The sequence below is a fragment of the Odocoileus virginianus genome, chromosome 9, assembly GCF_023699985.2.
Source record: "Odocoileus virginianus isolate 20LAN1187 ecotype Illinois chromosome 9, Ovbor_1.2, whole genome shotgun sequence".
Taxonomy (NCBI): domain Eukaryota; kingdom Metazoa; phylum Chordata; class Mammalia; order Artiodactyla; family Cervidae; genus Odocoileus; species Odocoileus virginianus.
In genome coordinates this window covers 36,278,601-36,300,666 of record NC_069682.1, presented here as the reverse complement: position 1 = coordinate 36,300,666, position 22,066 = coordinate 36,278,601, and the positions used below count along the sequence as shown (strand labels likewise).

At 45.5% G+C, this 22,066-nt stretch overlaps 1 protein-coding gene and 1 long non-coding RNA gene across 8 annotated transcripts in view; one reads left to right on the top strand and one right to left on the bottom strand.

The window, feature by feature from the left end:
* Nucleotides 1-22,066, bottom strand: part of RIN2 (Ras and Rab interactor 2) — a 227,673-nt gene that overhangs the window by 127,813 nt on the left and 77,794 nt on the right. The window contains exon 1 of one of the 7 annotated variants that reach the window (XM_070472224.1): nt 1,128-1,208. The exons of 4 other annotated variants lie outside the window; for them this stretch is intronic. Coding sequence is in view for 1 of the 3 variants with exons in the window: in XM_070472218.1 (XP_070328319.1) it covers nt 97-167 (71 nt within the window). In the remaining 2 variants the exon portion in view is untranslated. Of the gene's footprint in view, nt 1-96; nt 171-827; nt 900-1,127; nt 1,209-22,066 lie in introns of those variants that run through there. 2 more of the 7 variants (XM_070472223.1, XM_070472218.1) reach the window with 2 other exon arrangements.
* Nucleotides 614-1,761, top strand: LOC139036641 (uncharacterized). The gene is made up of 3 exons (XR_011489463.1): nt 614-700; nt 850-1,059; nt 1,672-1,761. It is a non-coding gene; the product is annotated as an uncharacterized lncRNA (long non-coding RNA).

The window sequence follows — 22,066 nt, the reverse complement described above, 5'->3', positions numbered from 1 at the left end:
TCTCATCCTAAAACCACCCCAGTACACAAACAGACTGAACCAACATACACAAAAGGTACGGTAGTTAGAGAGGCTGTCAAATTCCTCCAGACTTACACGGTGGAAGCTTGCTCCTTTCCTGGTTTCCCTGAATGGTGGAGCAGAGTCTCCAGAAAGGAGCCCAGCATGTCCAGTGGATCTTTCCAGATGCTAGCTGAATGCTAGCAAAAAAAAAAAGAAAAAGAGAGAGAGAGAGAAAAAAATCCGAAAGGGACCGAAGGACACTGCGAACCCTTTGGAAGGATACGGCCAAGCACTTTCAATAACAGCACTGAAAGAATGTAAACAGAGCCGGCGCTGTGGTCCAACTACAGGACAAAGGCAGGAAGCGAGTATTCCCAACTCTTCCCCTATGCCAGGCTCAGCCACTTTGGAGGAAGCCTGGTAGTGGCCTCCATGGCCCCAAGAGCGAGTGCCGAGGTGAAGTCTGTCCTGGGATTTCAGTGTCCAGGACTCACTGCATCGTCTGATTGGGCTCCAGGTGGCATGGACCGTGCTGAGCAGGACCGCTCCCAGCTGGCCTTCCAGACCCTTTCACTGGGAACCACTGAGGACGGCGCTGGGGTACCGCCACCCGACCTTGGGCTGCAGGGACTGGCCGGCGGGGCTGGAATACCCGGCGCTCGGGCTCCAGTTCACCGAGCCACGGAGCCAAGTCACTGTAAGTTTCCAGCTGTTGCTTAAAATTCCAGCTTGCCAGATCTTGGCAAGAGAGGCTACATCCGAGATGGACCCCAACCGCCCACCCCCTCCTCCCCCCGCCCCTGATTTATTTAGCCAGCCTCTACCGTTCTATTCCGTTCACCTCAGGTACAAGTTCGAACCCCCAGAACGGCAGCAGTAACACTGACTCTGGCGACCTCCACTCCCAAATCTGGTTTAAAGGACGCAGCTTCTTGGAGTCATGGGTTTCTCCTCGCCTGTGGCTGTGCAAGTCGGCCCTGAAATCTTTCTAATCACTCCCGTCCTCCTTCCTCCTAGAAGTTGAATGAAGCGAGGCAAAGTGGACTTCGGCTCTTGGTAAACAAGCTCTCATTATTATAATCATTTTACAGCCAATCGAACTGAAGTAGAAGAAAGTGACTCACCCCCGGGGACCTGTTAGGTCGAGTCCGGTCCTGGGACAGGCATGTCACCTTTCCTCCTGGTTCCTTGAGTGACTCCGACGATGGCAGGTCCTCCCTCTTTTGAATGTTTTTCGTCTTTACTAAGAGGTAACAGCCAGTGGGGCGGGTCTGCGTCTGGGTCCAGGGAAGGTCTCTGAATATTTCCGTAATTATCTTTGTATGACCAAGGATTTTACAAGTTGGATAGAAAAATCTCAATTCCAGCCCCTGGCTGGACGATTCAAGTTATTTAAATTTAAAATTTGTTCTTTGAGCATCTTGTCTCCCTGCCCAGCACTGGTTTTTTTTTCTCTTAGTTGTTAAACTCTTTAAAGCATTTTGAAGATCATAAACATCTTTTGTTGAAAAGAGAAACTAATTTACGGGAAGTAAGAAACCAGAAGAGAAGAACTGTATTCCCAGGCTCTTGGTGACTGTTTTTAAAGAGAATTAGAAACAATGCTCTGTGTCTTGACTTTCACAAGAGTAACCGAGGAGAATAAAAATAATCTTTCTTCTTTTTTAGGAAGGTGTTCACAGTGAGACTGCCTTGCAGCCACTCACAGGGTTGTCCTGTAAGCAATTCCAGGGGAGGGCCTTCCCCTTGGAAAACAGGGGGTCTCACAGAGATGCTGCAGAAGCTTTGCCGATGCCTACAAAGCAGGCGTGGATGCCTCCAACAAGGGCAGTGAATGTGCCCTGGACACAGGGGACAGCTCGGCTGTTACAAGCTCCGCCTCCCCACTGATGGGAAACTGCCTCCTGACCCCCCACCCACTGCCCCCATCTGACCCGTTGGGCCATCCAAGAGTTACCGGCTGCCTCCTTCTCCCTGTCCCCTCTGAGTGACACCCCTCGGGCCTCGGGGCTGCTGCCTGGAATAGGGCTAAGAAGAGAGAGGGGTGGCCCCCAAGGTCATTCTCAGAAGCACGTGTCTTTTAAGCTCCTCACTTGAAAAGCGCCACGTAGTCGGTGGTCAGAGCCGGCACACGTGTGCAATGACCACATGTAGGTGAAGAAGCCCCATAAGCCGCATCGGCCCTGAACCCAGAGGACACCATGGGGGGAAGTCACACCCTCCAGGCCTCCCTCGGGTCTACTGTCTACATGTGAGCACCTGAGTTTACAGCTCCCCTTCCCTAAGCGCTCTGGCAACAATGGTCTGTGTGTGTGTGTGCACGCGCGAGCGCCCAGCCGTGTCTGACTCTCTGTGACTCCATGACTGTGGCCCGCCAGGCTCCTCTGTCCGTGGGATTTCCCAGAATACTGGAGTGGGTTGCCATTTCCTTCTCCAGCGGATCTTCCCGACCCAGGGATGGAAACCATGTCTCTTGCAGCATGTCCTGCACTAGCAGGTGGGTTCTTTACCACTTTGCCACCTGGGAAGCCCCCAAAGGGTCCACGCTGGTGGTTCATTTTAACTGAAGGTTTATAACCTGGAGGCACCTGGATGGAGCCCACACTGAAGATACAACAGATGAAGTAAGACACTTTTTTAAAAATTGAGTAAACTGTCTCCAGAGACCCTCAGTCAAGAATTCACGTCCACGTGGTTTATCAGAGGTGCCTTCACGATGCCCTGGTCAAGGTGAGGGTGTGACACAGGGAAGGAAGGGCAACCAGCACAAACTGCAGCATCAAGCAAGCAGCCAGGGGCGAAGAGACTGCAGCCCTCCAGGGTTGGGAGCTCTGAAAGCCGGTGGAGACCGGCCTTGGGTCCCAACTGAGGGGCCAGGGAGCTGGGATGTTTGTTCAACTCCCTCCAGGTAACGGTGGGAAGCTGCCCCCAAGGGGCCTTGGGTCACCAGCTGCTCCCATATACCCCTGGTGTGGGCAGAGTGGACTCTCGGAGCCAAAGAGAGCCCTCAGGCAAAGCTGGCAGTTGGAAATCAGGCCAGTGTGCATGGAAACACCCAGGACCCAAAGGAGTCGGGAAGGACTGAACAGTGTCCCCTACACCTGGTAACTCAAACCAGGACATTTTGCCTAAAGTGTGAGTGTCTTGCTTCTCTGTCACAGTGAGTTGTCATCCTCCTACACTGCTGGTGGGAATGTAAATTGGTACAGCCACTATGGACAACAGTGTGGAGACTCCTTAAAAACTAAAAATACAGTCACCATATGACCCAGCAATCCCACTCCTGGGCATGTACCTGGAAGAGACAAAAACTCTCTAATTTAAAAAATACATGTACCCCAATGTTCACTGCAGTACTATTTACAAAAGCCAAGACTTGGAAGAAACCTAAATGTTCATCAACAGAGGCGTCAATAAGATGTGCTATACTGGGAAGACCCAGAGGGATCGGGTGGAGAGGGAGGTGGGAGGCGGGGACCGGGATGGGGAATACATGTAAATCCATGGCTAATTCATTTCAATGTATGACAAAAACCACTGCAATGTTGTAAAGTAATCAGCCTCCAACTAATAAAAATAAATGGAAAAAAAATTAAAAAAAAAAAGATGTGCTATAGATATTAATACAGTGGAATACTGCTGCTGCTAAGTCACTTCAGTTGTGTCTGACTCTATGCAACCCCATAGACGGCAGCCCACCAGGCTCCCCCGTCCCTGGGATTCTCTAGGCAAGAACACTGGAGTAGGTTGCCATTTCCTTCGCCAATGCATGAAAGTGAAAAGTGAAAGTGAAAGTGAAAATGAAGTCGCTCAGTCATGTCTGACTCTTAGCAACCCCATGGACTGCAGCCTACCAGGCTCCTCCGTCCAGGGGATTTTCTAGGCAAGAGTACTGGAGTGGGGTGCCATTGCCTTCTCTGACAGTGGAATACTACTCAACCACAAAAAAAGAATGAAATAACGCCACTTGCAGTAACATGGATGTTGATCATCTTACATCATTAGATCATCACACTAAGTGAAGTAAGCCAGAGAAAGACAAATATCATATGATATCCTTTATACATGGAATCTAAAATATGAACTTATTTACAAAACAGACTCACAGACTTAGAAAACAAACTCATGGTTATCAAAGAGGAAGTGGGAGAGGAATAAATTCACAGATTATCTGTGGATTAACAGTTATACCCTACTATATGTAAAACAGATAACCAATAATAACCAATAAGGAGGACCTACTGTATAGCACAGGGAACTATACTCAGTATATTGTAATGACCTATAATGGAAAAGAATCTGAAGAACAATATAGCTGAATCACTTTGCTGTACACCTTGAACTAACACAACATTGTAAATCAACTATACTTGAATTAAAACAAACAAACAAAGACCTCGGTATAAAATACATACTGATAAAAAGCCCCATCAAGCCAGGACAGAACTTGCGGATGTCACCTCTGGTGGGGGTTTCCTAGATGAATACAAGGAACAGAGGCCTTTGGACCATCTGAAGGAAGATGCTTCAACTGACAGGTGAGGAAGACAATCATAAAGGCACATTTCCACCTCTTTTATCCCCAAAGGTGCAAGGGGCTCTGCTGTCTGTACCTTTCCACACTTTCTGCTTCATCATTAGAATATTTATCCTCCCCTTTAATCAGTGATATGCCAGAAAATATTCAACATCTGATTTTCTGGGGATAAAAACCTCCAAGTTTTAGCATCTGCCTACTTTAAAGGTGAAATACTCTTATCAGCTCAGTTCAGTTCATTCGGACTCTTTGAGACCCTGTGAAGCACAGCACGCCAGGCCTCCCTGTCCATCACCAACTTCCGGAGCTTGCTCAAACTCATGTCCATCGAGTCGGTGATACCATTCAACCATCTCATCCTCTGTCATCCCCTTCTCCTCCTGCCTTCAATCTTTCCCAGCATCAGGGTCTTTTCTAAGGAGTCAGTTCTTCCCATCAGGTGGCCAAAGTATTGGAGTTTCAGCTTCAGCATCAGTCCTTCCAATGAATATTCAGGACTGATTTCCTTTAGGATGGACTGGTTGGATCTCCTTGCAGTCCAAGGGACTCTCAAGAGTCTTCTCCAATACCATAGTTCAAAAGCATCAATTCTTCAGCGCTTAGTTTTCTTTATGGCCCAACTCACACATCCATACATGACTACTGGAAAAACCATACCTTTGACTACACAGACCTTTGTCAGCAAAGTAATATCTTTGCTTTTTGATATGTTGTCTAGGTTGGTCATTACTTTGCTAGCTTGTGAGGTGAGTGCAATTGTGTGGTAGTTTGAGCATTCTTTGGCATTGCCTTTCTTTGGGATTGGAATGAAAACTGACCTTTTCCAGCCCTGTGGCCACTGCTGAGATTTCCAAATTTGCTGGCATATTGAGTGCAGCACTTTCACAGAATCATCTTTTAGGATTTGAAATAGCTCAACTGGAATTTCATCACCTCCACTAGCCTTGTTCGTGGTGATGCTTCCTAAGGCCCACTTGACTTCACATTCCAGGATGTCTGGCTCTAGGTGAGTGATTACACCAGTGTGATTATCTGGGTCATGAAGATCTTTTTTGTACAGTTCTTCGGTGTATTCTTGCCACCTCTTCTTAATATCTTCTGCTTCTGTTAGGTCCTTACCATTTCTGTCCTCTATTATGCCCATCTTTGCATGAAATGTTCCCTTGGTATCTCCAATTTTCTTGAAGAGCTCTCTAGTCTTTCCCATTCTATTGTTTTCCTCTGTTTCTTTGCATTGATCACTGAAGAAGGCTTTCTTATCTCTCCTTGCTATTCTTTGGAACTCTGCATTCAATTGGGTATATCTTTCCTTTTCTCCTTTGCCTTTTGTTTCTCTTTTTTTCACATCTATTTGTAAGGCCTCCTCAGACAACCATTTTGCCTTTCTGCATTTCTTTTTTTGGGGGATGGTCTTGATCCCTGCCTTCTGTACAATGTCACAAATCGCCATCCATAGTTCTTCAGGTACTCTATCAGATCTAATCCCTCGAATCTATTTCTCACTTCCACCGTTAATCATATGGAATTTGATTCTCCAAGCCAGGCTTCAACAGTACATGAACCGTGAAATTCCAGATGTTCAAGCTGGATTTGGAAAAGGCAGAGGAACCAGAGATCAAATTGCCAACATCTGTTGGATCATCAAAAAAAGCAAGAGAGTTCCAGAAAAACATCTACTTCTGCTTTATTGACTATGATAGTGCCTTTGACTGTGTGGATCACAATAAACTGTGGAAATTTACTCAAGAGATGGGAATACCAGACCACCTGACCTGCCTCCTGAGAAATCTATATGCAGGTCAGGAAGCAACAGTTAGAACTGGACATGGAATAACAGACTGGTTCCAAATCGGGAAAGGAGTATGTCAAGGCTGTATATTGTCACCCTGCTTATTTAACATATGCAGAGTACATCATGAGAAATGCTGGACTGGATGAAGCACAAGCTGGAATCAAGATTGCCAGGAGAAATATCAATAACCTCAGATATGCAGATAACACCACCCTTATGGCAGAAAGGGAAGAAGAAATAAAGAGCCTCTTGATGAAAGTGAAAGAGGAGAGTGAAAAAGTTGGCTTAAAATTCAACATTCAGAAAACTAAGATCATGGCATCCAGTCCCATCACTTCATAGCCAATAGATGGGGAAACAATGGAAACAGTGACAGACTTTATTTTTGGGGGGCTCCAAAATCACTGCAGATGGTGATTGCAGCCATGAAATTAAGACACTTGCTCCTTGGAAGAAATGTTACAACTAACCTAGACAGCATATTAAAAGGCAGAGACATTACTTTGCCAACAAAGGTCCGTCTAGTCAAAGCTATGTTTTTCCAGTAGTCATGTATGGATGTGAGAGTTGGACTATAAAGAAAGCTGAGCGCAGAAGAATTGATGCTTTTGAACTGTGGTGTTGGAGAAGACTCTTGAGAGTCCCTTGGACTGCAAGGAGATCCAACTAGTCCATCCTAAAGGAAATCAGTCCTGAATATTCATTGGAAGGACTGATGCTAAAGCTGAAACTCCAATACTTTCGCTACCTGATGTGAAGAACTGACTCACTGGAAAAGACCCTGATGCTAAGAAAGATTGAAGGCAGGAGGAAAAGGGGATGAGATGGTTGGATGGCATCACCGACTCAATGGACATGAGTTTGAGTAAGCTCCGGGAGTTGGTGATGGACAGGGAAGCCTGGCATGCTGCAGTCCATGGGGTTGCAAAGAGTCAGACACGACTGAGTGACTGAACTGAACTGAACTGAGGTTAGTCAATGCTTTTCTTCCAAGGAGCAAGCATCTTTTAATTTCATGGCTGCAGTCACCATCTGCAGTGATTTGGGAGCCCAACAAAATAAAGCCTGTCACCGTTTCCACTGTTTCCCCATCTATTTGCCATGAAGTGATGGGACTAGATGCCAAGATCTTAGTTTTTTGAATGTTGAGTTTTATGTCAACTTTTTCACTCCCCTCTTTCACTTTTAGTGGCCAACTTCAAGCTACCAATGTGATATCAGTGAGCTTGCAGAATTCATGAAGATTTAAGTCAACTCTAGTGAACAGAGCAAACTGACTCCAGCTCCCACTGCACCAACTTCACCCATTTTCCATCAGCCATTCACCATCTGAAGAGGTTGCTTTCACTTGATTCTTCAGACGTGGAAGTCATACAGGACATCAAAAGTAAGAAATAAGGTTCCCAGACAAAAACCAGTGCTTTATCCATGAAACCACATTATTTGTTTCTACTAAGATGCGAACTATTTCTGGTTATCATCTTCACCAAGTGGTAGCATCAAGAACACTGAAAGAAGCCATATGCTCAGTCTGCTATTTTCAACTCAGAAGGTTCCACATCCTTAGAGGTTGGAGAGAAGAAGAAAAAGAGCTTCCTTCATCCAACTGGACACTGGGGATCCACACGCTTTATTCACAGTGGTCTCTCCAGGACCTTTCATGGAGACTGGCACTTATGCACTTGATAAATGCATGTGAGATTTTACAGAGACATCATGGAGTCTGGAAGGAAGGGTTTTTAGGGAATGGCTTCATCCAAGAATAAGAATTCAGGAAGAACACAGCCTCAGGAACAATGCAGAAAGTTCGAATGCCAGGAACATGCACTGTTGACCCATGCATGCTGGACAAAATGCTCTTTACACCACCCTGAAACACAAGGTGTTGGTTTACAGAGTCTATGTGTTCTCTGTGGCTGGATCTCTCCTGCAAAGTACATGATCTGAAAGCCTCTCCTTTCTCTATAACATACAGACCTGCTGTTGTCTCCACATCCTCAGCCACTCACACTTCTCAGATCTTTCATTTCTGCACAAATCGCAATCCTCGAGAGGCCTCCAGGTATGTGTCCAAGCCAGCACAGCTTTGCTGGAGACCACAAAGCAGAAGAAACCCATAGAAAGCTGCCAAACACCCAATAAAATAAAACTGACTGAGCAAGCAGGTTTCTCTGTGTGTCTGTGTATGTACCCGGATCTTGTGTTATGGGGATCAGACCCTTAAAATTCCCATCCTTGCTCTTAGGAAGTGGGCTGGAGAATAGCTAAGCCTTCTCTGGAAATATCGTCCTGCTTTTGAACATTCTATGTGGGGTGCTGAGTGGAAGCACACTATCCAATACCAAAGTAATGAAACACTTCTACACAGAGTAAGTGCCCTATGAACAATGTATTTAATTCTATCTCACAGTCAGAATCGGTGTTATCAAGGGAGACACATATACCAATAAACAGTTGCTCTCCAAAATAATTTAATATTTTATATTGGCTACCAAAGAGTCATGGAAACCCACAAAGCTCAGTAAGGTTCTCAGTGATGTCTGCTTTCCATCATCGAAAAGATGGTTTTTGTTTGAAATTGTGCCTCTGAAGTTCAGGCATGTTTAACAGTCTCTCCCTCAGCTGCCCAGGCACATCTGCAGTTTTGCTGGGAGAGATAAGCACATACAATTGTGGCATTTCACAAATCCAGCTTCATATTCAGTATGACTGGGTTTGGCACAGGCCACAGCTACCACAGAGTTTCTGCAGGCTCTCTTTGAAGCTTAGGGGTTTCCTCTCAAGGGTCTGCCCCTTCCTTTCCTCTTGGGCAGTGTCTGACCGATGTGAGGACAGGGAGGCCAAGCAGGCAGGCGCAGTGAGCGTGGAGAACGGGGGGGCGGGGGGAGGCATAGCTGGATCACCCTTTTTCATCTGGAGTGTTTGCGCATGAGAACACATGTCAGAGGGAGAGAGCTTTGGGTCATAAGAACAGCCTTGGGCTCAGACCTCTGGAAAAAGAAGAGCAAAGGCATTGCGGTCAATGGACCCGTGGACGGAGGGCCTAAGTGGACAGAGCAGACAGCATGCCACTGCCCTTGTCTGGGCTCTCATTCCTCCAAGGGGGTACTGGGTGGACACCAGTCATTTCAGAACCTGGGACGAGAGGACAAATGGAGACTCATACTTTGTGTCTGAATTTTTTAAAGTTATACACCGAAACGACAAGACGAATTGTACAACGTGTTCTATCCTCCTACCGTGGCAGATGGACCATGTAAGGACTTGGAAAGCCTGGCTGTGATTTAAAATTTTTCAGACTCTTCAGGGTTCTGTGTTGACTGCGGGGACACGGGGCCATCCTGAACCTACCTCCCCGGCTTGTCACCCTGCTTTTCCCTGGGACGGCTCAGTGGACACCCTAGCTTTCCTATCTGAGCCCTGTCCCTCTCTCATTTCCTCCCAAACCCTGCAGCCTGTGGAGATGTGCTAATGTAGTTGGTGCAACTGAAGCACTAACTACATATCCGAAAGCAGAGCCAGCCCTCAGGCAGAAGGACGTGGGGGAGCCTGTGCACAAGGGTATGGGGCGTGCGGACAGGGATCCCGAGGGCGGAGAATCTGGAGCCAGAGGTGGCGGGGAATGGGGTCTCTGGATAGGCATGGCCTTTGACCCTGTAGACTTCTCCTTCCACAGGAGGGATGAGGTTAGAGGGGTACTAAGGTCACTACTGGAGGGCAGCTGGGTCATCCTAGGACCCCTGAAAGGATGGACATGGACACCGGTTCCACTAGTGACCGGGTTATACCCTTGTGGCATTTGGAGAAAATGGACAGGCTTGGAGTCAATAGTCCTGAGGCCTCCTAATCACTCTTGAGCTCACAGCAGCCCAGCTGTGACGTTCCTTCTCTGCTTTCTCTCCTTCCCCCTCTATCCTGAAACTCGGCTGCCTCCTCACTATGGGTCCACCCTCCTGAACTCTGCCCCTGCCCCCCAATCATGCCTTCATCCTACACCAGTTGCCTCTGCCCTCCCAGCATCCTTCATGTGGAGGTCCAGTCAGCACTGACAAACATTCATCACTGGGTCTGAGATCAAGGTCCCATACACACTCTTGCTTTGGGGCTGGGGATATTTATGACCCTTGACAATCAGCTTCTATTGACCTCGAGTTACTGCAGATAACAGAACACTGGATGACATGCCTGAGAATCCACCCAAGCTGGTTATCTTGGTAAGACAAGCCCTCCCTCTCTTCGGATGGCTGTGTCAGGTCCCTAGCAAAGGGGAGGATTAGAGGTGAATTCTATTATCCTCCTGAGGACCTCACACTCTTGCTTTTGTCCAGAGGCTGAGAGTGTTTCCATCAAAGCCAGGGAGATAGTTAATGTCTGCGTCAACGCAGGGCCAAACCATCCTTCTCACAGTACCGTTGGCTGTTGTGGTAAGTAGTGCTCAACTCTTTGCCACCCCACGGACTTCCTCTGTCCATGGGGTTTCCCAGGCAAGAATACTGGAGTGGGTTGTCATTTCCTTCTCCAGGGAATCTTCCCGGCCCAAGGATCAAACCCATGTCTCCTGCATTGGCAGGCGGATTCTTTACCACTGAGCCACCAGGGAAGCCTCCACAGTCCCCTTTGGCCTAACCCAAACTGGGGCTGGGGGTCTGGCTATGACAAAGCTATCGCCCCACTACTATCCAAATAGGGCCCTAACCTGTCTGTGGTATTTTGATTGACAAAGGATTTTACCCACATATCCTCATCTCACCTGCCTGCTAGGGCATCAGGGTCTCCTCCATCTATATGCACGAGGCTCCCTGGCAGCCCGAAGCTACTATTTTAACCAAGGCTTCACCACAGACTCTGTTCTCAGAGCTCAAGTGCTTCCTTTTCCTTCCTGCTCCCTGTTTTTGATTATTTTCAATCCCTCTATGATTCCACTAAGGTGCACAACAGGACTGGACAGAAGTCAGATCATTCAGCTGGCAGGCTCGTGTGTGATTTCTGGATTGCAGCTCTTTGTTTTCTCTGCTTCCAATTTAGGGGGAACAAAAACAAAGCAAAATCAAACCACATAGTGTTTGTGGGGTCCTCTTCCCCTACCTCCCCACTGCCTTTGCTGAACTCAGAAAGATCTGTCTACAAAAAAGTACAAAAAAGAAGCACTCCTTTTTGCTTTCTGTCTCTGAAACGCTGACTTTCCGCTCAACATTCCTTTCCCCTGAAGTCCAGGCTCCCCTCTCTTAATGACAGCACCAGGCTTGAATCCCCGCTTCGCTCTGCCCATCAATCACTCCCAGTCCTGCAGGGTCTTTTGTCCAAACCTCTGTCATCTTCCCCCTCCCCCCGTCCTCCATGTGCACTCAGACCTTGGACCGCAGCACCCTTAATGGTTTCAACATCTTGCTGCCGTCTGTGGTCCCCACTGTCTGTCTGCTCCCGTCCATTCCCAGAGGCATTGGTCCTTTCCAGCCTCCCGCTTCCTGTTGCTGAGCTGCATGGGGAGAAACCTGCTTTTAGGAATCTAATGTCCACAGTCTCTGGTTGGGTACTCAGGGCCCTTTTCCCATCTGTTTTCAGTAGTGACGCGTGTGCAGACTGGCCCTGTCCGTTTCGGAATGGAGCTCCCACAATACCGGACACTGAGAACATTCCTGATTGGCAGTCCACTCCTCATGGTGTTTTCACACCTGATATTTGCACATTGTCACTTTCAGCCACACAGCAAACCTGGGCCAGCAAGTTGATGAGTCCGAGGCTGGTAGCCGTGGGCAGGTGAGATGCTGAAGGCATGTGACTCCCAGCTCCCTGACCATCCAGGTGGGAAAGCTCTCAGGTGCTGTCCTGTGCTGTCTCCCAGGGTCCCCATGAGACAAGGTTCCAGTCACCCCCAGGGAGCTGGCTTGATCACACAGCCTTTTCCCTCCCCCTCCTCACGACAGGCTCAGAGCTGGTGCAGATGTCGGCCGGGGTCTGGGTTGCTGCCTAAGCCTCAGCCCTCCCTCCTTGCTTGACCTCCTGGTGACAAGTGACCAAAGGTTCTCTTTGCTATGAATTTCCACTGCAGCCATGGGAGATCTGGACCTCGGTTTCCTCTGACCAGTTGTAATAAGAATCAACCAAAAATCATGCCTGCGCCTCTCTGACTCTTTCTGGACCTTCCCTGCCCTTCTGCTAGGATGTTTGGCCACTGCCTGTTTCCGCTCTGTTCAATGGCTCCTTATTTGTACTCTGTGACCGGCTGCAATATGCTGCTTTTATGCATCCAGAGAGGTCATTGCTGTAACTTGCAGAGTTTTCGATTCTTGCTCTGATGGCAGGGACAGAAGCATCTGTGACACCCACAGTAATGCACTGGGATGTCTCTGAGATATTAAAGTTTGGTCCTTAAAAAGCCCTCCCTTGCAAACTATCTGCACCCGAATCCTTATCTTAGGGTCTGCTTTTGGGGGCAGCTAAAGCAAGACAATCACAGTCACACACACACACACTTTAATGGCTACTCCCCCTTCCCTGTGTCCAGCCCCACTTTCTTCCAATCACCTCCCAGACAACAACTTCTACAAAAATCCTTGTCTCAGAGTCTGGTTCCCTATTTTTCCTAGCAAAGCTGCTCACTTGGTACTGAATTCACAATTAATGGAAACACCTTTGCCAATATAAAATCCACAAACATATTTTGAATAAAATTTCTACGACTCTATATATAACCACTACTCTTTGTGAGCATAACTTACACTTTCCATGTAAAAATGGAAACAAAAGACCTATCTTGCAAACTGTTGCAAAAATTTGACTTACTTGAAAATGAGTTAAAATGTTACATTACTCAGTGCAACAAATGATCAATCTATTTTGAACTGAGGATCTAATTTTTACTACCAGAGAATCTTTTTTTGGGGGGAGGTCCGTCACTTGCAAAATAAATTCAAAGATTAAGAAGCATCACTGGATGATAAGTCCTCTCAGGATACCCATGTACTGTGGTCCAGCTCTGCTCCCATGTGACCACAATTAGAGCTTTTAAGAAACTCCCCCGATTTTTCTCATCATAATCACTTGCTTGTTTCCCCCACGGTAATGAGCAATTAATCCCACATTATAAATAGGCCCTTGGATCAGTGAGGGGCTTTTATGTTGTAAGTAACAGAAAACCCAATTCTAATTGGCTTAAGAAGAAACAGTCATGTCTCCTTATAGATGGCTGATTAATTGCAAGAGGAATGATAGTAATCAAACAGTGGAAAAACCAAACAATGCCAGGACCAGGTGAGTGAGATGAATACCTCACTGAGGCCAGAGAGATGCCATGTTCCTCCAGGCCTGAGATGAATACATCAGTTATAGTGCATCCCAACAGGAGGCAGGGGACCTAAAACTTGTCATAAGGAAACCACATATGCTCCACCTAAGGGACGTTCAACAAAAAAACTGGCCTGGATTTTGCAAAAACATTGATGTCATGAAAGACAAGGAAAAACAGGAATCGTTCCAGATTAAAAGATATTAAAAAGACCCAAACCTTCCAAAACTCATGATACTGGACTTAGAGAAAGAAACATGCTATAGAGGGTATTGGGCCTCCTAGGCAGCTCAGTGGTAAAAGAATCTGGTTGTCAATGCAGGAGACATGGATTTGATCCCTGGGTTGGGAAGATCCCTTGGAGGAGGAAATGACAACCCCCTCCAGTATTCTTGCCTGGAAAATCCCATGGACAGATGATCCTGGCAGGCTACAGTCCATCGGGTCTCAGGAAGTCAGACACAACTGAGCGTGCACACACACACACATACACACACACACACACTTAGAGGGTGTTACTAGGAAAATTGATTAAAATTGGTGTCTGTGGCTTAAACTACTGTATCATACACCTAAATCAAAAAGGACATTTCTTACATTTGCTCATTCTAGTTTATTTTCATTTAAAATTTTTTAGGTTAATCTTAAGCTTTTTAAAAGTTAGTTTTGAAAATTGAGACACATTAGTAATACTGTAGGAACTGGTAAGGCCTTGACTCACAACTTTCTTTGTATTGTGATTCCTTTTTGGATGTATATTGCTAAGTGAAACTTGTTAAAATCTTTTGTTATAGTATGTGTGCTGTGTTCAGTCATCTCTGATTCTTTGTGACCCTATAGACTGTAGCCCACCAGGCTCCTTTGGTCATGGGATTTTCCAGGCAAGAATACTGGAGTGGGTTGCCATTTTCTATTCCAGGGGATCTTACTGACTCAGGGATTGAACTTGCATCTCCTGCTTTGGCAGGAGGATCCTTTAGCACTGCACCACCTTTGTTAACTAAGATTTTTTTCTTAAAAAGACTTCCTCCCAATGAAAAAAAAAGATTAAGCTGCAATCCTGGATGACAGGACTGTGGGGATGTGAGAGAAGGTCCCTGTTCTGAAGAACATTTGGAAAAGCACATGCTCAAGGGGTGTGATGTCCACTGCTCTCACTGGGCTCAGAGAGGATCCAACCGCAGGGGACAAAGTGGTACAAATTGGTGAATTGGCATAAATGGAAAATAAGCATTTTCTGAACTACTCTTGCAAATTTCTGGAAGATTGAAAGTATCTTGAAATCAAAACTTAAAAAACAACTGAGAAATGAAAGTGACTAGCTGACCTGGAGGGCCTAGCCAGTGGCTCCATGATTTTAGCAAGGCCCTACTTCCCTGGCTTTCTTCTATCTCCTGGTTCTACCCTCCCGGGGTCAGCGCACCTGTCCTCGTGACAGGTGGTGGACTGGCTGGGGGACCTCAGGCTTCACACACTGTCATAAGGGGAAGTGAGGGCCTTCTTTCCTGAAACTCTTCCTTCATGTTTGGAAACCCTGCTCCATCACAGAGAATCTAATCAGGCCGCCCTGATGCTTAGGACATGAACCCCCCTTAGTGAAGTGAAGTCGTTCAGTCGTGTCCAACTCTTTGCGGCCCCGTGGACTATAGCCTACCAGGCTCCTCAGTCCATGGAATTTTCCAGGCAAGAGAAGTCCCCTTACCCACCCACTAAGGCAGACACCCCAGGTCTCCTCCAGTTTCACGCAAACCTTTATTCCCATTTCCAGCTCCCCCACAAGCCCACCCTCATCTGCCACAACCCTGAATCTCTGCAACAGTCCCTCTCTCTAAACTCACCCCCTTCACCACTTGGTAAACACTTTCACACTTTCTGTCCCTCAAGATTTGATTCTCGAAGCACCTCTTCTGTGTGGCCTTCTGGGCTCCCCCAATGTGGGGGGGGGTCCTCTTTCCTGGGGGTCTTGACCCTACAACAGCCTCTCGTGACATTATGAGGCCATATTTCTACTTATCACCCACAGGCCCTGAGCTTCTGTAGGGCAAAGCTGGGCTATGGTCCAAGGTTCAGAAAGTGCCCACACCCCCACCACACGTGGACCCAGCATCACGTCTGCCCCGCTGACACCACGTGCTTCCTGCCCAGGAGAAACCTGTGGAATGCGTTTCATGAGTGAATCTGTGAAACTGCTTACAGCAGGGCTGGACCTGAAATAATTCACTGAAATAAAATGTTCTCCAACAAAATACATCTTAATTAGGTTGGGTATTTTACTCGGGGAAGGAAAATTACCCTGTTATTCAAGCCACATGGAACCACTGAGAAAGGCATCATTCAGCCCATACGTGGCAAGTGCATAAGTTCTAATTTCCTGTTTTTTTCCGAGAGGCCGCCGTCCCAGCCTGGGTCGGGCAGTGCTTGATCGCGGCCCAGCCTTGGCTCAGGAGAAAGACTGTCTTCAAAATATGGGGAAAAGGGAGTCTCAGAAAAGCCACAAATCACAAATACCACATCATCAAACAGCCGGGACAGCCACGGCGGGACATTCAGGCAGCCTGGCTGGGGGGTGTCGGCTCTCCATGCCGGGGTGGGGGGCCACGCCAGACACATGGACATGATGGTTTTGCAGCCCCTGCTACCCAGTGGAGGCCCTTTCCTGGGGCACAGAAGTGCGTCACAGCTGAAAAAGCAGACTGGCTCATCAGCTAGATGACTTTTTCAGAGCGACTAGGGACTCATCCCCCTGAAAAGTCTAAACAATCCCTGCACTTCACTCATCCTTCATTTTTAGTCAAATCATGGCTCTTAAAAACCTCCCACTGGAGGACATGGCCACAGTCACCCGTGCATCCTGAGACGACACCACAGAGGACACAGCATCCTTTAGGGGGCCAAGAGCACACGACCTGAATCTCCTTGTCAGGTGCTCTGGACACACCAAACTGAGGGAAGCTCTGCAAAAACCAGCCTGAGCCCTTCAGAAATGTCAGGGTCCTGAAGAGAAAGGCTGAAGACCCATTTCAGGTCGAGGGAGAAAGGACAGATTTAAATGCAACGCGTGGTCCTGGACTGGATCTGAGTCTAAAGAATAAAAAAGAAAATGGCTCTAAGTGGCATTCCAGGGATAACTGGTGAAACCAGATATGGGCTAAAGGTTAAAGTACTGGATGAACATTAAGTTTCCTGCATTTGACAACTGCACTGTGGTGACATGAGAATGACCTTGTTCTCAAGAAGTACACATTGACATGTTAAGTAGGGCACTGACTCTCACATCACCTAGAAAAGGACTGCAAGTGCATGTGTGTGTATGTGAGTGTGTGTAAAACAGGGTGAAAAACTGATATGGGAATATGTTAAAAATGTATTAATCTGGGTAAATAAATGGCATACTAGCATTCTTTGTACTATACCTGCAATGTGTATCAAGTTTGAAATCTTTTTAAAATGTGGAAGTGCATTCCACTGCCTCATTCTATAAAATAAAATAAACGAGATTTCTTAGTTACAGTGGTTTGGAACAACTCACCATGAAACACTGGAAAACAGTTAATTAAGCAGAGAGGGTGAGAAAGCTTTACTCTATCACTTATACAAAGAGAGAAGGCAATGGCACCCCACTCCAGTACTCTTGCCTGGAAAATCCCATGGAGAAGCCTGGTGGGCTGCAATCCATGGGGTCGCTGAGTCGGACACAACTGAGCGCCTTCAGTTTCACTTTTCACTTTCATGCATTGGAGAAGGAAATGGGAGCCCACTCCAGTATTCTTGCCTGGAGAACCTCAGGGACGGGGGAACCTGGTGGGCTGCCATCTATGGGGTTGCACAGAGCCGGACATGACTGAAGCGATTTAGCAGCAGCAGCAGCAGCATACAAAATAAGTTAGTCTGGCAGTACAATTTGATTGGTGAGTGGTTTTTAAAGATTTGACACTTGATATAAAGTGTATTTGTGGGTGTGTTTTATTATTCATTGTCCAATTTGACTATGCCAAACCCTTTGACTGTGTGGATCACAATAAACTGGAAAATTCTGAAAGAGATGGGAATACCAGACCACCTTACCTGGGCCTCCTGAGAAATCTATATGCAGGTCAGGAAGCAACAGTTAGACTGGACATGGAACAACAGACTGGTTGCAAATGAGGAAAGGAGTACATCAAGGCTGTATATCATCACCCTCTTACTTAACTTATATGCAGAATACATCATGAGAAACGCTGGGCTGGAAGAAGCACAAGCTGAAATTAAGATTGCTGGGAGAAATATCAATAACCTCAGATGTGTAGATGACACCACCCTTACGACAGAAAGTGAAGAACTAAAGAGCCTCTTGATGAAAGTGAAAGAGGAGAGTGAAAAAGTTGGCTTAAAGCTCAACATTCAGAAAACTAAGATCATGCCATCTGGTCCCATGACTTCATGGCAAATAGATGGGGAAACAGTGGAAATAGTGGCTGATTTTACTTTTGGGGGCTCCAAAATCACTGCAGATGGTGATTGCAGCCATGAAATTAAAAGATGCTTACTCCTTGGAAGGAAAGTTATGATCAACCCAGACAGCACATTAAAAAGGAGTGACATTACTTTGTCAACAAAGGTCCATCTAGTCAAGGCTATGGTTTTTCCAGTAGTCATGTATGGATGTGAGAGTTGGACTATAAAGAAAGCTGAGCGCAGAAGAATTGATGCTTTTGAACTGTGGTGTTGGAGAAGACTCTGAGAGACCCTTGGACTGCAAGGAGATCCAACTAGTCCATCCTAAAGGAAATCAGTCCTGGGTGTTCACTGGAAGGACTGATGTTGAAGCTGAAACTCCAATACTTTGGCCACCTGATGCGAAGAGCTGACTCATTGGAAAAGACCCTGATGCTGAGAAAGACTGAAGGCAGGAGGAGAAGGGGACGACAGAGGATGAGATGGTTGGATGGCATCACTGACTCAATGGATATGAGTCTGGGTAAACTCCAGGAGTCGGTGATGGACAGGGAGGCCTGGCATGCTGTGGTTCATGGGGTCGCAAAGAGTCGGACACGACTGAGTGACTGAACTGAACTGAATATTTAAGTGATGCTAAAAGCTTTAAGATGGGACCATACACCTCACTGCCCACTAGCATTCCTTCCATCACGTCCTCTTCTCCCTTTCAGAAGTTAATAGAATTCTGCTGTGATTGCATGAGTTTATATTCTCACCAACAGTGTACAAGATGGAGGGTCTTCAAAAAGCTAAAAATAGAACTACTATATGACCCAGCAGTTCCACTCCTGGGTATATATTGCCCCAAATCCTAATTCAAGAATATATATGCACTCCAATGTTCATAGCAGCATTATTTACAATTGCCAAGATACGGAAGCAACCAGTGTCTCCATCAATAGATGAACGGATAAAAAAGATACCACACACACACACACACACACACACACACACACACACACACACATGCACACGCACACACTGGAATATTACTCATTTCAAAAAAGAATGAAAATTTGCCACCTGACCAACATGGAAAGATGAACACAGATGAACTTGGAGGGCATTGTGCTTAATGAAATGAGTCAGACAGAGAAAGACAAATACTATATGATATTACATGTAGAACATAAAACATGCAACAAACTAGTGAATATAACAAAAAGAAACAGACTCACAGATATAAAGAATAAGATAGTGGTTACCAGTGGGGAAAGGGAAGAAGGGAGGGGCAACATAGGGATTCAGAGGCACAAAATAAGCTACAAAGATACATTGTACAAAACAGGGAATATAGCCAATATGTCTTAATAACTATAATGTATTAAAACCTTTAAAATAGTGAATCATTATATTGTACACCTGTGACATATAATATTGTATCTCAACTGTACTTCCAAAAAAAAAAAACCAAAATAAAAAAAGAAGTTACAAGAATTCTATACTTAGTGTTTATCAGTCCCCTATATTTCTTTACATTTGCTATATTTATGTACATGTGTACATTTTGTCATGCACATGTGTACATTTTGTCATATTTTTTTAAAATATAACTTTTAAAAAGAAAGTTGAATCCAGTTTGTGTGACCCTCAAAGGAATATTACAGTTTCAGGGATTCTAATCTTAGAACCACTGGATGGACTAATCTCTTAGGCTCTTCTGAAATAGTTACCTAGTGACCACAATTTCACACTCCTGGCAGATAACTTGAACACCATGAAACAGTCCATAAAACATGTGTCACAGCACACACCCAACAACATCCTGGAACCAGAAAATACCAGTGAGCAGTAGTGACTTGGAAATCTCTTCCTCACTTTGTCTTCAGTGCCTGCAATCACACCACGTTAGTAGATTGAAATTCACCATGGTTGGAGCATTTTTATCACGGAAATAGGCAAGAACTGCAGGCAGGGGTGTTGTAAACACAGCAAACCACTGAAGGCACCCAGTTCTAAGGCACCTTGGATGGAAAAGCGACAAAGTTTTTCAGCTAACCTTTCAGATACTCAAAAGGTGGGGGAAAAAGGAAAAATGAAGAACTAAACTTTGTTAAAGATTAAGATTTCACAGCCCAGATAGACTAGTATAGAAAATGTTAAAGTGAATTAAGATGATAATTTAAGAAAACACTGTGCAAAATATCCAGATATAATCATCCAAAGTAATTAACAAATTACATTTTGTCCAGTAGAGAACAAGATTATCTCTTTAAGAATTCTTGCCCTGAGGAAATAACTCCTCCTATACCATTAGACCTGAGTCTCTGGATCACTTATCTAGACCATCTCTAATTCCTGAAACCAAAAAAAAAAAAAAAAAAAAGGGAAGGAAGACTGAAAAAAAAATTTTTTTTTTCCAACTGTTATTTACAATTAGAGTTTTATATTGTGATATCTGATTCATAACTAAGTTTGGAAAACAAAACTATAAGATCTCTTGGGTCTATTTGGATATATGTATGTCTCAGTGTGTGTCTTTGTTTTTGGATATTGTTGGGATTGGTTTGTAAATGAGCTCTAATCTAACTGGCCTAAAGAAAAATAAGCACTTACAAATCAAATAATTCTAAATACAAGAGAAATTAACCTAAATGAATTTCAGGTTCACATGAACTGGGAAATAATCAGTATTAAATACCTGGTTTTAATGTTTGTTTGTTGATCTAAGATAGACATGTCTAAGACATTAAGCATAAATTTCCATTGGCCTAGGTTTAATATAAGTTAAATATTGTTATTTTGGGCTTTCCTGGTGGCTTAGATAGGAAGGAATCCACCTGCAATATGGGAGACCTGGGTTCGATCCTTGGGTTGGGAAGATTTGCTAGAGGAGGGCATGGCAACCCACTCCAGTGTTTTTGCCTGGAGAGGAGCCTGTCCTTTGCATGGACAGAGGAGCCTGGTGGGCTACAGTTAATGGGGTCACAAAGAGTCAGACACGGCTGAGCGACGAAGCACAGCACACAGTAGAGAACAACTCCAAAGGGTATGGGGTTTGATTGCCCTGCAGGACAGTAACTACTTTGGTCTCTTAAACTGTGAGCATATCTTAGCAGCTTTGCTTTTAATTGATTATATGTACATCAGTCGCCACTTTTTTATAGGTAAGAAGTAGATTTATTTAGAGAGAAACTCAATCCACAGACAGAGTGTGAGCCATCTCAAAAGGTAAGAGTGGTGTCCTGTGAAATACCTTGGCCGTCTTGCTGATGCTTTCCAAACCAGTGAAGTAAATCTTTAGGTCATGCGTCTTCAATGTCTGCAAAAGTGCTATATTTTAAAATATAGCACTAATGATCTCATTTTGACAAAGGAGATAATGGGCTGAAACTAAAGATTTCGGCCATTTTTCTGTCTCGTCAAATTCAGGGCTGTTAGCCTAGAGGAGGAGAAACTGTGGAGACGTGAGGAAGGAAAGATTCAGAAGGCACCGTGTTGTTGGATGAGCTGGTTGCCTTGTTCATCAGAGCCAAGCCTTGTAGGTCTCGAAATGTAACCGAGTCTGGCTATAATAAGAACTGAAGAAAATCTTAACCACAAACAGATAGATGTTTTGCCAAAAAGCCTGATGCCTCTCTGGGCAAACTTCACCAAAGAGCTTTAGGAAAGCTCAGCTGTTCACTCCCCACTCCAGAAAGGAGGACATGAACCCTGCTAACTAAACAATGCCACCAAGATGGTCCATAGCCAGCGTAATGTCAATAGTTAGAGTTCCTGCCTGTTAGAAGCTGGTGGGGTTCTGTTATTGTTGTTATTATCTGCCCCCCTCTTCCAGGAGCCTTTAGATGTTTTCCTATTGACTTCACTCATTTTTTTCTTCCTTTTTCCCCTTTTCTGGCCATACCATATGGCATGCAGGATCTTAGTTCCCAACCCAGGGATGGAACTCATGGCCCCTTCAGTGGAAGACTGGTGTCCTAACCACCGGACCTCCAAGGAATTCCCTCATTAAATGTTAACACCACAG